We start from the raw sequence: 13,720 nt of genomic DNA, 5'->3' as shown, positions 1-13,720 counted from the left end.
AAAATAAAAAAAATATTGAAAAAAGAAAAGAAATCATGCCATGAAAATGCCCTTGTTCCATGAGTTTTGTGTGATGTTAAAGTGTGAGAAAACAGCCCTTATCCCCTTTGTTATTCAACCTCTGTGTAAAGCCTTTAGGAAAAATCATTTGTAGCTATGGAACTGGTTGCCAGCAACATGCGGATGACATCCAGCTCTATATCTCACTATCCAAATCCCCTGGTGATGTAACAGAGGCCCCTCAATTGCTGCCTGACAGGTGTGATCAACTGGCTGAAAGCAAACAAACTGAAATTGAACCCAGTCAAGATGGGAGTGATAATGATTGGGAAGGTGGAAATCTTGAAGGACATTGTGTTCCCAACTTTTTATGGAGTTCAGTTGACCCTTGCTGACTCATTTAAGAGCCTAGGGGTTATAATGGAACCAGTTTTATCTCAGCAATGTTATATCTCTATATTCCTGCCTTCCAATTTATACTTATTTTCAAATTTCTGCTATGCATACCCTACTGTATTGTTTACTGAATGTCCCAGCTGTTGATTGTATTAACTTAAACTGTGTCATCTTCCTTGAGTTTCAGTGAGAAAGGCAGACTATAAATAACAAATATAATATAAAATAAATAAACAAAAGTGATCAGAGGCACTCTGAACAGTGAAACCCAGGGCTATGTTCTGATAAGTTTCTTCCAAATAAATGATTGAGGAAGAAGGCTTAGGGCTGCCAAGCTGCTGCCTGAAGCTTCTGCCCCCATCTCCCACTTCCTGCTGCTACAGCCAGAAGGAGAAAAATTATCTTTTTAAAAAATTGCTGCCCAGTGTCACCATGATGTCACTTGCAGGGAAAACCTAGAAATGATGTCACTCCTCTCTACGAATCTCCAGAAACTCTATGGATTTACTATTGACTTTCTGATGATTCCTAGATGGGAGTGATGTCACTTCCAGGTTTCCCTGGAAATGATATCACACCATTGCCAATGGTGTCCCCCACACCCTTGCCCCCCAGTCTACTGCTTGTACCCAGACTATGCCTGATAATCCTAAAAAGACCATATGCTATCATTTAAGATCTGTTTCTGTCTTTCATTAGAGTTTAATAATAATTTCCTCATCCTGTGTTTGCTACAATATAATATGTAAAGAACTCCTCTTGAATTATAGGATGAAAGAGCAGTGTCTTCTGTAGGCCCTTGAGATGTGTTCTGGGGCACCTATTTTAAAACAAGATCTGGGATGTAATGGCAGGTGGAGAGTAAAGGATATGTTTATTTTGACCTGTACTATATTTCACTTGCTTATAATCATCTGGTTTGTTTTACCAAATTAATTCTTTAAACGTGTAGTGTGGATGATCCAATGCCTGTGAATGAAGTTCTACCAGATGGCCTCTTACTCTATGAACATACAAAAAAAAAATTAATTGAATGGTTGGAAGCATGGAAATTCAGGTCATGTGGTAGCTGGATAGTTCTTCTGACTGTAAATGAAGAACTAAAAAAAGGATTATTTTCAGGAAGAGGGAATTGGTGACATTTTGTCCCTAAAAATAGAAAATGTTTGGCAGCTAAGGGTGAATCTCCAGGAAAGAAAGGGCAGAAGAACAGGTTTTTTGTAAAAAAATAAATAAAAAAAATCCATCTTTTACGGGTCTACGATATGGAAGAGAAACCAACTTTAGAGGTTCTCTTAAGCCAAGAAATGTGTGAGTCACTTTTAAAGATTTTTGTTTACTTTTCATACCAAAGGGTATATAATAACGTAGTAAGTTATAAAAATTTGTCTCTTTCTTTTACTGCATTCAGAGACATTTTCCAAGAAACAACAAAGGGTAATTTTTCCTCCAAAGTTCTAAAATGGCTTCAGACATATTTGGTTGGGCTTTCTTCCCCTCTCTACCACAATTCAGAACACAAATAGCTCTTTCCTGTAGCCAGGATAAGAATTTCCTGGCTAGATCCTGCAACTGCTTAAGAATGCTTAGCTGTATCACATCAGACAAAGATCAGTAAGATGCCAGCTTTTCCCCTGGCCGATAGTGCCAGTTAGACATACAGGAATTTAGCAGGTGAAACTTGTCCTAACATACAGATAAAATTCTGGAGAAAGGTTCTGAGAAAGCAGCAGCAAAAGGCCAGGCAATCCTCAGTCCATGCCTGCGCATATTACTTGCATCCAATTGTGTTTGCACTTTTCATTAGCAGGTTGGACTTTCTTAGTCTGGCACGGCTGCCTGACTTTGCTGCAGTGGATGCAACTGAGTTGTGTGAAATGTGATGGCCTTTGGGTTTACGGGATTGAGACAAGTTTGCATTACAGGTAAGTATGCATTATCAGGACATTGTGAAAATGACTTCAAGGTTTTCTACATACTCAAATGACTCCAAGGTATGAATTATCTACAGGTGTTGGATGCACTTGTATGTTCCTTTCCTGCAACTTTAGTATGATATTCCATCTATATGCAACAGATGAGTAGCTTTGCTTCTGGGAGACAGTTGTACTGTTGTGTTATGAGCCCCTTCCTGTCCTTATATTTTGCCTTTAACCCTTCTCTTATAACCTCCGGGTAGATTGCTGCCACCAGGAATTACATTCCAAAATAGTTCATTTAAATTTCCCTTTTAATAACGTGCCCAAGGGTCAGGCTTCTTCATGGGACTATGACGCACTGAGGATAGGAATGGGATATGGAAATAACAGATACTCTGGGATGAAAAAACCCAAACAAAGTAAACTTTTATTTTTGCAAGAAGCGTATCAGTTTCATACCGTTAATGAAGTTTTGGTGGTTTCAAAGATAGTTATCAGTAGGGGTGTGCACTTCGGGTTCCCAGTGATTTGGAAATACTGAATCAAAGCTTCCTGAAGCAATCTGAGTTGCTTTGGGAAGCTTCGGGGCCTTTTTAAAGGGCTCCCTCCCACCAACACCCCACTTACCTGGGACATTCTGGCACCAGTGGAAGCAGCGGTGCAGGCAGCGGACGCACCGGCTGTGGCCTTCCTCGCCACCCTGGCGGCCTCCGCGGCGGGGTGGGTGGCAGAGGTGCTGGCCTTTGGGAAAAGTAAGTGGGGTTGGGGAAGGGGGGCTCAGGGGAGAGGTGGGGGTCTCACTTCAGTATGCTCCAAATCATTACGAAGCATATCAAAGCAATTCTGAATCATTTTCCCGCTTCGGGTAAACCCGAAGCTGGAAAACCAAATATTTCCAAGTGCACACCCCTAGTTATCAGTTCTTAAAAGTTTCTCTTCATAGGCTCAGTCACACAGATATACACAATCTTTCTCAGGCTCATACACAACTTGCCTGCTTCAGATATCTATTTCTCACTCAAACACACAGACTTTCACTCTCAGGTGCACACACAGTTTGCCTGCTTTAGACAGAATGTTCTCTCACAGACACACACAGTTCAGGCTTCCTCACAGGTTGCCTACTTGCCAGACTCAATATTTCTCTCAGAAATGCATAGATCGTGACACCCTCAGGCTGCACACAGCTTGCCTGCTTTGCTCAGACTCAATATTTTTCTCTCAGAAATATATAAACACTGGGGAGATATAATAGAAGTAATTAATGAGGTGTTACAAACCCAAATAAATAAGAACCCAGAACTGCTGCTACTAAATTTGGGAATGGAGAATGTTCCAGCGCAAAATAGAACATTGTTATTTTATATGACAGCTGCAGCAAGATTACTGTATGCGCAGAAATGGAAAGTGCAAGAAGTACCTACTGTAGAGGACTGGATTTACAAATTGTTGTACATGGCAGAGATGGATAAAATGACAAGAAAACTTAAAGACCTAGATCCGGGACAGTATTTGGCGGACTGGGCGAAACTGAAACAATTTTTGGAAAAAAAATGGGATGTGAAAGGAGAACTATGGCAGTTTGAGAACTTTTGAAATAAGATATTTCAAACAGAAGAGAGAAGTGACTTTACCATTAAGAATTTATATCTATTTTAATCTAAGCTTGGATTATAATATAGCAGAAGAGGGATGAAATTTAGAACTGATTCTTTAAAGAATAAGATAGGGAGGTTATGATAAGTAATATTTTTATCAGAGTATATGAATAAGGGAATAGTTAAACAAATATACTGATGGGGCATACTATATATACTATTATGTTGGTAGATTAGATTGTATATTATATAATGAATGTGCAGTATGGTGCTGTGTGCGGTGCCACATTGGTGGCAGGGTGCACAGTAGGGGTGTTAATACATATTATAATGACAATAGTATATTTGATAGAATATATGTTTAAAAGAAATAGAATATGTTTAAACTAAGACTTTTGTTATATATTATATTATATCATATCATATCATATCATATCATATCATATCATATCATATCATATCATATCATATCATATCATACTGGTTTATACTGAGGAGTATAAGATTTATACTATATTGATAGTATAATTGATAGATGTATATTATACTGATAGAATACTTGATAGTATAATTGATAGAAGTATGCTATATTGATAGGATATTTGATATATATGATAGAATACCTGGGAAAATAATTAGAATGTGCTTAGACTAAGGGAATTATCAAGTAATAAGAGGGGGTAAGGGTTGGAAAGCTGTTGGAAGTCGATAGAGAGGGGGGAGGAAAAGGGTGGGGGATAGGGTTAATTAGATATTGAGGGAATGTATGTATTGAATTTGAAAAGTATACTCACCAATAAAAATTTTGTAAAGAAAAAAAAGAAAAAAAAAGAAATATATAAACACTCTCAGGCTGCACACAACTTGCCTGCTTTGCCCAGACTGAATCTTTTCTCTCTACTCAGTAACTAAAAACTGCAGTTCACTCCGCCCACACTCTCAGTCATCAACCAGTCATCTCACTCACTCATCCCTTTCTTTCACCCCCATTCTTCATCTGTACCACACCAAGCATTTAAACACACACACAAATCATTACATGTTGTCTTTAAAAACTTTTAAAAAAACCAAAAGTGGGTTCCAAGGCAGACTCCAAAGACTCAAGGAAGTGGGGGTCACAGCCTTAGAGTTTTCCACACCGGCCAGATACAGGAATCCTTTCCATAGGCTTAGAATATGTTTAGAATAAATGGGGATAAGGTGATGTACGGTCACCATTCATGATCTCTACTCATTGATGAACTTTGTGCGCACAGAACCAATCAATGGATGGAGGATGGCAACAGAAAGTGTGATTCCACTCACCTACCACATATTCAGCTACATGAATTCTGAGCACATGTACAAGGCTAGAGAAGAGAGCTGCATGAATGCAAGAAACATCTGGAGATGACTCCTGTCAGTTTCACCTTATTTTAGCTGGACTCTTCCAGAAGACTTGGTTTGATGATTACAGCTCTGCAACTGTTTTAAATATAAATGAGCTATCAGGGGAAAGAACTGCATTTTCCCAGGGCAAAATATGACCGCTAAGGCAACGTGGTCAACATTTAACACTACCTTAAGAACAAAAGATATCCACTATGTGCTATACATGAATAACAAATGTGTATTTTGAGTAACCAAATGAGATTATTTGTCAGTGTTTTCTGGTACTGGATATCTTTATTTCGGTTTCCACAACTTCTACTGTTAATTCAGTTCTCACTCCTGCTGTTTAGATATATGCAGTCTATATGTAGGTGTAGATTAACAGCAGTGGGCATCCCTTTCATCATGAAGGCTTGGCTATTTCCCCACAGGTGATTTATTTCTTCCCCCAGGCTGTGGAGTTGCTAGACTATCTCTGCAGCATAAATGCAGAGAAGGTAAGTTTTAGAAACATATTTTGTGCACAGATAAAGAAATTCCTCTGCCTTCTATAAGCTATTTAGAGACTTACACTGCCTTTTCTATAGGCACTTCCTAAATAAGCTGATATTTAGCCTAGAGTCATACTTATAAATTGCTTCCCTCCACAAAGGCACCTGAGGCAATGGATTACAAGAAATTATGACAACCTCAAAACACAGATAGGAAATTAAAACTGTAAGGCAGGTTATCTGATAATCAAACTAGTCTAGTCACAGAAAGCAAAGTGAAATGAATACATTTTCAACAACTCTCCTGGAGAAAGATTTTGCAAGATGGGCTTCACTGGAAAGAGTACAGCAACCTCCAGTCAGACTCCCCATTTCCTTAAAAAAAAGAAGCAACCCGAAGCAAGGTTTCTGTAGGGACTGCATATCCTGTGAGGTGAAACTAGCAACCTGTACACATGAATTTGTGCTTCTGCAAATTCCAGCTCCAGTCACAGATAGTGTGATGGAACCAGTTCTGGAGACATCAAAACATCATCACTCATAAACCTTTGCTGCCATTTGGATGACAGAATCCTGTAGAGGGTGAAGAAATCGTTTGAACAAATCTGGCATTCCCACATTGCAATGGACCCTACATGCCTCAGAATCTGCAGGCCTAGGCCCAGACCTGGATAGCCCAGACAAGTCCAATCTCATCAGATCTTGGAAGCTAAGCAGGGTCGGCTTGGTTAGATGGGAGACATCCAAAGAAGGCCAGGGTTGCAGAGGCAGGCAATGGTAAACCACCTCTGAATGTCTCTTGCCTTGAAAAGACAGGGATGCCATATATCAGCTATAACTTGATGGCACTTTCTACCCCCCATCCACACAGGTAGATTCAGATTCAGATTACTTTATTACAGCACTTAGCCAGTACATTTACCATAGAAGTTTAAGTGCACATTTTACAACCATTAAAACATGGAACATATGAATATATACAATTTGAGAACATAAAATCCTAATATCTATCAAAATTTGTAAAAACCAGGAAGTCAGCATAGTTCTAAGCAAGCAACCAAAATGGAGGTCTACACTCTAATGGGCTTTAACAACCAGAGCACAAAATTTCGCTATCTGGTGTAGTGCAGTCAAATCTGAGTTTGACAACAGTTTCTCTAATTTGATCTTATCTGAATATTCTGAGATACCTTCCAGAAAGGGAATAATAAATCTCGTACGTGCTTCCTTTTAGAGAGGGCAACTCAGGAACACGTGTTCCTGGGTTTCAACCTCCCCAAGTAAACAAGGGCATAGCCTCTCATTCCAGGGAATCTTCCTGAATCTGCCATCGAGAACAGCAGAGGGTAAGGCAGAGCATCTGGCCAAAGTAAGCGCTCTCCTGAGTTTATTTACCTCCAAAATGAATAAGTAAGAAGCAGGTGCAGAAATATATCTGTTACTAGGAGGAGCTATAAAAGCTGGGGTGCCCTGTAAGTCAGATTGTCGTTCAATATCATCGATCCTTTGCCTAACCATTTGCTTTGCCTGATCGCTTCCCATCATGAGAAGCTCGAGGGGAAAATCCTATTTCCATAATTTTCTGTCTGGTGGCAATCATCCACTTAGACTGGAAACCATCAGTTAAGATTAGGGGTAATAAACCACAAGGGATTGAATTTATCCTTATCCATAGGAAAATGGAATGCAGGGTGATCTTTGCTTCAACTTTCTGCATGCCAGTCTCAAGGCGAATCATTGCATTAGAAACACACTTTGGAACTTGAAGGACCGCTCTCAAAAATTTCGATTGAACTAACTCTAAAGGTGCAAAACAGGAGGTTGGTGGTCCAAGGAGTGACCCGTATAGCATCTGGGTTAGTGATTTGGCCCTGAACAATTTTATGGCCGCCGGCACAAAATATCCCCCTGAAGTGCGAAAGAACTTCAGTATACCTTGAGCAGATCTATCTCCCACACATGCCGATGCATGACTGTGCGTGGCCTTGGATCCTGAGGCTTGGATAATCATTCCAAGATAACGATAACGGGTGACCTGCTCAAGATTATGGCCATTTATACTCCAATTTCTACTTTGGGGTCTCTTGCCGAAGGCCATCACCTTCGTCTTTTGATAGTTAATGTTCAGTTTATTGTTATTACAGTAGCTGGCAAATCTCTTAAGTGTTCTCCTTAAACCAATTGGAGTTCTAGAGAGAATGACCGCATCATCCGCATACAGGAGAATGGAAATGGGACGCTGTGCCAATTTAGGCGAATGGAGATCAGCCCCATTTAGATGGTCCACCACATCGTTGAGATAAAAATTAAAAAGAACTGGGGCTAACATACACCCCTGCCTAACTCCTTTAAAGGTGGGGATTTTATCTGTTAAATGGCCCAGACCAGTACATCTCACTCTCAATGAGGTTTGCTCATGAAGAACACGTATAAGAGCTAAAAGCCTCCTGTCTATAGTAGAGGCTTCTAATTTGTTCCAAAGAATAGATCTGGAGATGGAATCAAAGGCCGCTTTAAGATCAGTAAAAGCTGCATACAGGGAGGATGGTCCCTTACCAGAATATTTTTCAATGAGGTGCTGGAGTATGAGGCAATGGTCCATCATAGATCTACCCTGCCTAAACCCAGCTTGTTCCTGGACCATTATATCATCCTGCTCCAACCACGATGTAAATTTTTCCAGAAGATGTTTGGCATATAGCTTGCTGATGACACTTAGTAAACTTATAGGCCTATAGTTGGCAGGGTCTTTTCTACTACCTTTTTTATAAAAAGGAACTACCACGGCCATTCCCCAATCATTTGGAATACATGTATGAAAGGAATAGCAACAGGAAAATGTTCAGAAATCATTCAGTTATGGACGATTGCCAGCTTCAGTGCTGTCTGTACTGGGATAAAAAAGGGAACACATTTTAAAAGGCCCATTTTATCAGGTGCAACTTTTCAGCAAAGATCACTTCTGGTCCACTGGTCATGACAACAGAGCTAATCCCTATGAGAAATGTTACTATCAGCGGAGATGTATGCAACCCTTGGAACTGACTGATGGGTCTGATGTCAACCTACACAGGTGCCATGGCTAAAGGTGTAGGTGTCTGATAAGCACATGGAAACAAAGAATTGGAAGCAAAGACTTCGCTGTTGGCTCTGCTCTCCATGCCAAACATGATGGCCTCTTTCTGTGCAAAGTTCATTCTTCGAGACACAATTGGGCCACAAATTGTCTGTCTTTGTCCTAAGTCTCAGCATTAACACAGTTAAACAAACTTCAGTTACTGTGTTTGTTACCATGATTTTGAGAAGTATGAGAATGGCATAGCCATGATTAATTGTGACAACTCTCACACAGAATTAATCAAACAATGAGCCTTAACAATGGAGGCTCAGGTCACAGCAGTTTCCAGGTCTGCCTTCTTCTACCTATGACAGGCCAGGCAGCTTGCTCCGTACTGTTCAGCCCATGACCTAAAGACAGTGATCCAAGCAATGGTCACTTCTAGACCAGATTACCATAACTCGCTCTACAGAGGGCTTCCCCTAGGTCTGGCCAGGAAATTACAGCGGGTCCAGAATGTAGCTACATGCATCCTTGCGGGTACTCCGTTTAGGAGGCATATAAATCCTGTCTCACAGCAGCTGCACTGGCTCACCATGGAATTCCGAATCAGGTTCAAGGTTTTGATTTTTAACCTATAAGGTCCTTAGTGGACTGGGACAAGCATATCTACGGGACTGCCTCTCACCATATATGCCCCGGAGGGTGCTTTGATCAGCTGGAAAAAAATCTGCTAGTGAGCCTCAGCTCCCAGGAGACTCATCTGGCCTCGACTAGAGCCAGGGCCCTTTTGGTCCTGGCTCCGACCTGGTGGAACACACTGCAGAAACCCAGGCCCAACAAGATATTCTATCCTTTTGTAAGACAGAGTTGTTTTGCCAGGCATATGGTTGAGGCTGGGGTGTAGGTATGCCTTCCTGCCAGCCTCCTATCTGTGGGGGGGGGGCAGTATTGTGACCCTCTCCAAACTTTCCATCAATTACATTGGTTTCTCTCTCCACCTCCTGCCCTTTGAATGTTTTGGGGAGGGTATTTTTTGAGGACCACCAACTTGAGTTTTACTGTTGTACAAACTGAGTTTTATCATTGTATGAACTGTTTTTATGTATGTTTTAATGTATTTTTAACTGGTTGTTACTCCACTCTGAGCTCACCATGGGGAGAGCCCCTGCAAACCTAAATGGAGCTGTGATAGTAATTCAAATCTGCACTAGAGATGGGCACGAACCTAAATACGAACTCAAAAAACCCACGAACCAGCCAGGTTCAGGGTTTGCGAACCAAGGTTCATGGAAGCTCATTTCCACAAACTTCCACGAACTGAACTACTGGTTCGTTTGGTTTGTATTAAAGGTTCAGTTTAAATGGCCATTTCTCTGGGGGAAATGGCCATTTAAACTTTTCCTGCCACTTGCAAGCAGCAGGTCACTTGAAACGGCCCAAGCCCCAGCTCCCAACCCCACCCCCAGCCCCTCACCCCTCTCCCAAGCCCCAGCCCCAGCTCCCCACTTACCTTCCATCTGATGCTGGGGTGGTGGAGGCCTCCTCTGCTGCCCTGCAGGCCTACGCGGCAGCAGAGGAGGCAGCTGAGAGCTGAGGTTTGGGCTGTTTAAAGGGCCCTGCCTTGCAAGTGGCAGGTCCCTTTAAACTATCAGCTGGCAGGCAGTAGGGGGGGATTCCCCCGCCTGCCAGCTGATAGTTTAAAGGGTCCTGACCCTTGCAAGCGGCAGGAAAGGGCCCTTTAAACAATTAAATGCCCCTTTCCCTGCTGGAAAGGGGCATTTAAACCCCACGAACGACAAACTGGTTCGTAACTGGGCCAGTTCCGTGCCAGTTCGTGGTTCACGGAAACCCCACGAACCATGAACCCCATGGTTCGGTTTTTTTCTGGTTCATGCCCATGTCTAATCCCCACTGACTCTGACTGGGTCTCTCATTTCTCGCATGTCCTATTTTGCACAGCCTACAGTACACCTCTCAAACAAATTAACTTCATTGCTCTCATCAATGTTCCAGTGTAGTGTAAGTGCCCCACAGTTGGAAGACATCTTGCAAACCAGCAGGCAGCCTTATTTACAGAATATTACCCCAGTTGCTGTCCATGGGGACTGCACATGGCTAGACTAAAGAAAGATTTCAATGCCCCAAGCAAGACTCCACTGTAGCCCTGTCTACTGGTTACATCACTCAAATGTCAATGGGATCTAAGCAACTTAACTGTGCACAGGATTGCAACCAATATTTAGAATAATTGAAAGCACAAAGCTGTACATTTAGCTTTAGGGCTTTTCCCTATTCAATATTGAATAGGGAAAAGCTCTTAAAGGAAAAGCTTTAGGGCTTTTCCCTACTGAATAGGATAAAGTGCCCATTGTTCGGAAGGAAAGAGATCCTCCTGAAAGACTATGGGCCAAGCTACAAGTGACGAATGACACTTGAACGGCAAGTGAACAGACTCACATGTATTCCCCCCTGTTCACTTGCCGTTCAAGTGTCATTCGTCACTTGTAGCTTGGCCCTATGTGTACGGCCAGTCGGAGGGGGGGGGGGCAGGAGGGCCATTTGGCCGGAGCTTCAAGCTCAAAGGGTGCCTCAGATTTAGACATCTGTCCGTTTTTTGGCATTTGTTATATTTTACAACATGTTTTTATGCACATCCATATAGGACAAAAACATGACGCACACTCCCAGCACAGAGCTGCAAATTTAAGCAAATAGGAGATGTGTTTGTAAAAGACATTTCTCTTGTTAACTGAGACAGATTTTGTCACATTAAAGAGTTTAAAATGTTCATAAATATTAATACAAACATATCAGTTCTGATGGTATAAGACTTTTTTAAAAAAAAATTAATATGGTTAGGGACCTCAAAAGTAGCTGAGAGGTCCTCAGTTTGTAAATCGTCCCTGCATCACTGAAAACAGCATTTCTGATGAAAAGATTTATATTGCAATAATCATGTGATAATCACATATTAGATCTTCTTTCTGCCCAATGCCTGCATTTTTCTGTCTCTCCTTTATGCAGAGCTCCCCTCTGTCAAGATCCCAATTGTTTCCCAACACGTGGACTGATGTCCTACCACAATAGCACCAGATCAGAAATAGGCTTCACTCACCACATTGCTGCATGTCCTGTATCTGATATTTCGCCCCTCACAGCTCCTACATCCAAACAAACAAAAGCACATATTACAGCATGTCACCACACTAATTCACAGACTTCACTACTCACTCAAGAGAGATTGTTAAGTAGCTCTTACAATGAACTAAGATCACTATCTGCATTTTGCCAATTCTGTAAGTTGGTCAATTCTGACTGTTGGGCACCGTTCAGTGCCCTTTTCCATGTGATGTATTTTACTTCCTGGCTGAACGTTTGTGCTGGAATCCATAATGAGCATGGCATACATCCAAAATGAGCATGGCAACACAATCCATAATGAGCATTGCAACATGTGGATACTCTGAAATTGACAGTGCTTAGAAATTTAAGGTCTCAGGCTATAGTCAAAAGAGAAAACATCCTTGCTCAAAGGTAATAAATTGTGTTTTGTGATTACTAAAGATGTTCATTTGATTCCCAGTTACTGAATAGGAACGATACAAAACTAGAAACTCACACTGTTGTTTGCACCAATATTTTTAAAGTAGTGAAAATTAACCCATTTTCTGTCGAAAAAACATTTTTGGCAAAGAAATTGTTAGTTTTAAAGAGTATTCTAAAGTTAGTTTTTATTCTGAACAGGAGTGCTGTTCCACTGTAGCACTTCTATGGAAAGACAAGAAAAACAATTTTTGAAAATAAATACTGTCAAAAACCTTTCTGAAAATAAAGCAATTCTAAAATTTAAACAACCCCTTCAGTTTAAGAAGATGGTTAAGGCACTTACAATTTCATTTATACTCCAAAAATTATAGAAATTGTAAGTTACGGGTGCTACCTTCATTACTGCACTACCTGAGCAGATCAGACATTGTACATTCTGACATTTCATGTTTGTGTACAATTGACCCCAAGCAGTATAATTTTTCTGTTCCATGTCCCAGTTAGTTCCTGACTAGCACAAGGGTTCATGAAAAACAAGCTACAGTTTCCTATGATATAATTTCCTTTTACTTCTAATTGCTTTAACTTTGAATATACAATAGTAATTATTTAAATAAGCCCCATGGCGCAGAGTGGTAAGCCGCAGTACTGCAGCCCAAGCTCTGCTCAGGACCTGCGTTCGATCCCGGCGGAAGCTGGGTTCAGGTAGCCAGCTCAAGGTTGACTCAGCCTTCCATCCTTCTGAGGTCGGTAAAATGAGTACCCAGTTTCCTGGGGGTAAAGTGTAGATGACTGGGGAAGGCAATGGCAAACCACCCCGTAAAAAGTCTGCCAAGAAAACGTCGTGGTGCGACATCCCCCCATGGGTCAGTAATGACTCGGTGCTTGCACAGGGGACTACCTTTACCTTAATTATTTAAATATATAGGATTTATTATTTCATAGCAAGTGTTGCTTGTTGCTTAGTGGTTAGAGTTTGGGACTAGGATCTGAGGGAAACCCAAGTTTGAATCCCCACTCTGCCTGTTGGGTGACCTCAGGCCAGTCACGCAGTTTCAGACTAACGTACCTCACAGAGTTATTGTAATGCTAAAATGGAGGAGGAGACAATTTTGTTGTAAAGTCATCTGGGTCCCCAGTGGTGAGAAAATGAAGACATAAATATCTAACTAAATAAATATTTTAAAAAACCCTCCATGGCAGAATACTTTTTAATGGGTGTTAAAATTCCTGTCCTTCTTTAGAAACAAAAAAAGAGTATTACGCCGCCTAAATGATTTATTACAGCATAAATAAATGTTGAATAAATAAATAATCAATTAGAATTTAACGTTATAA

The 13,720-nt window shown here is 41.1% G+C and overlaps 1 protein-coding gene across 1 annotated transcript in view; it reads right to left on the bottom strand.

Moving 5' to 3' along the window:
* ADAMTSL1 (ADAMTS like 1) overlaps positions 1-13,720 on the bottom strand; it is a 361,881-nt gene that overhangs the window by 277,301 nt on the left and 70,860 nt on the right. The window contains exon 3 of the mRNA XM_054986918.1: positions 11,952-11,997. Coding sequence (XP_054842893.1) covers positions 11,952-11,997 — 46 coding nt within the window. The remainder of the gene's footprint in view (positions 1-11,951; positions 11,998-13,720) is intronic.

Source organism: Eublepharis macularius, chromosome 8 (genome assembly GCF_028583425.1).
Source record: "Eublepharis macularius isolate TG4126 chromosome 8, MPM_Emac_v1.0, whole genome shotgun sequence".
Taxonomy (NCBI): domain Eukaryota; kingdom Metazoa; phylum Chordata; class Lepidosauria; order Squamata; family Eublepharidae; genus Eublepharis; species Eublepharis macularius.
The sequence above is the reverse complement of the archived record's forward strand: the minus strand, read 5'-3'. Positions and strand labels throughout refer to the sequence as shown.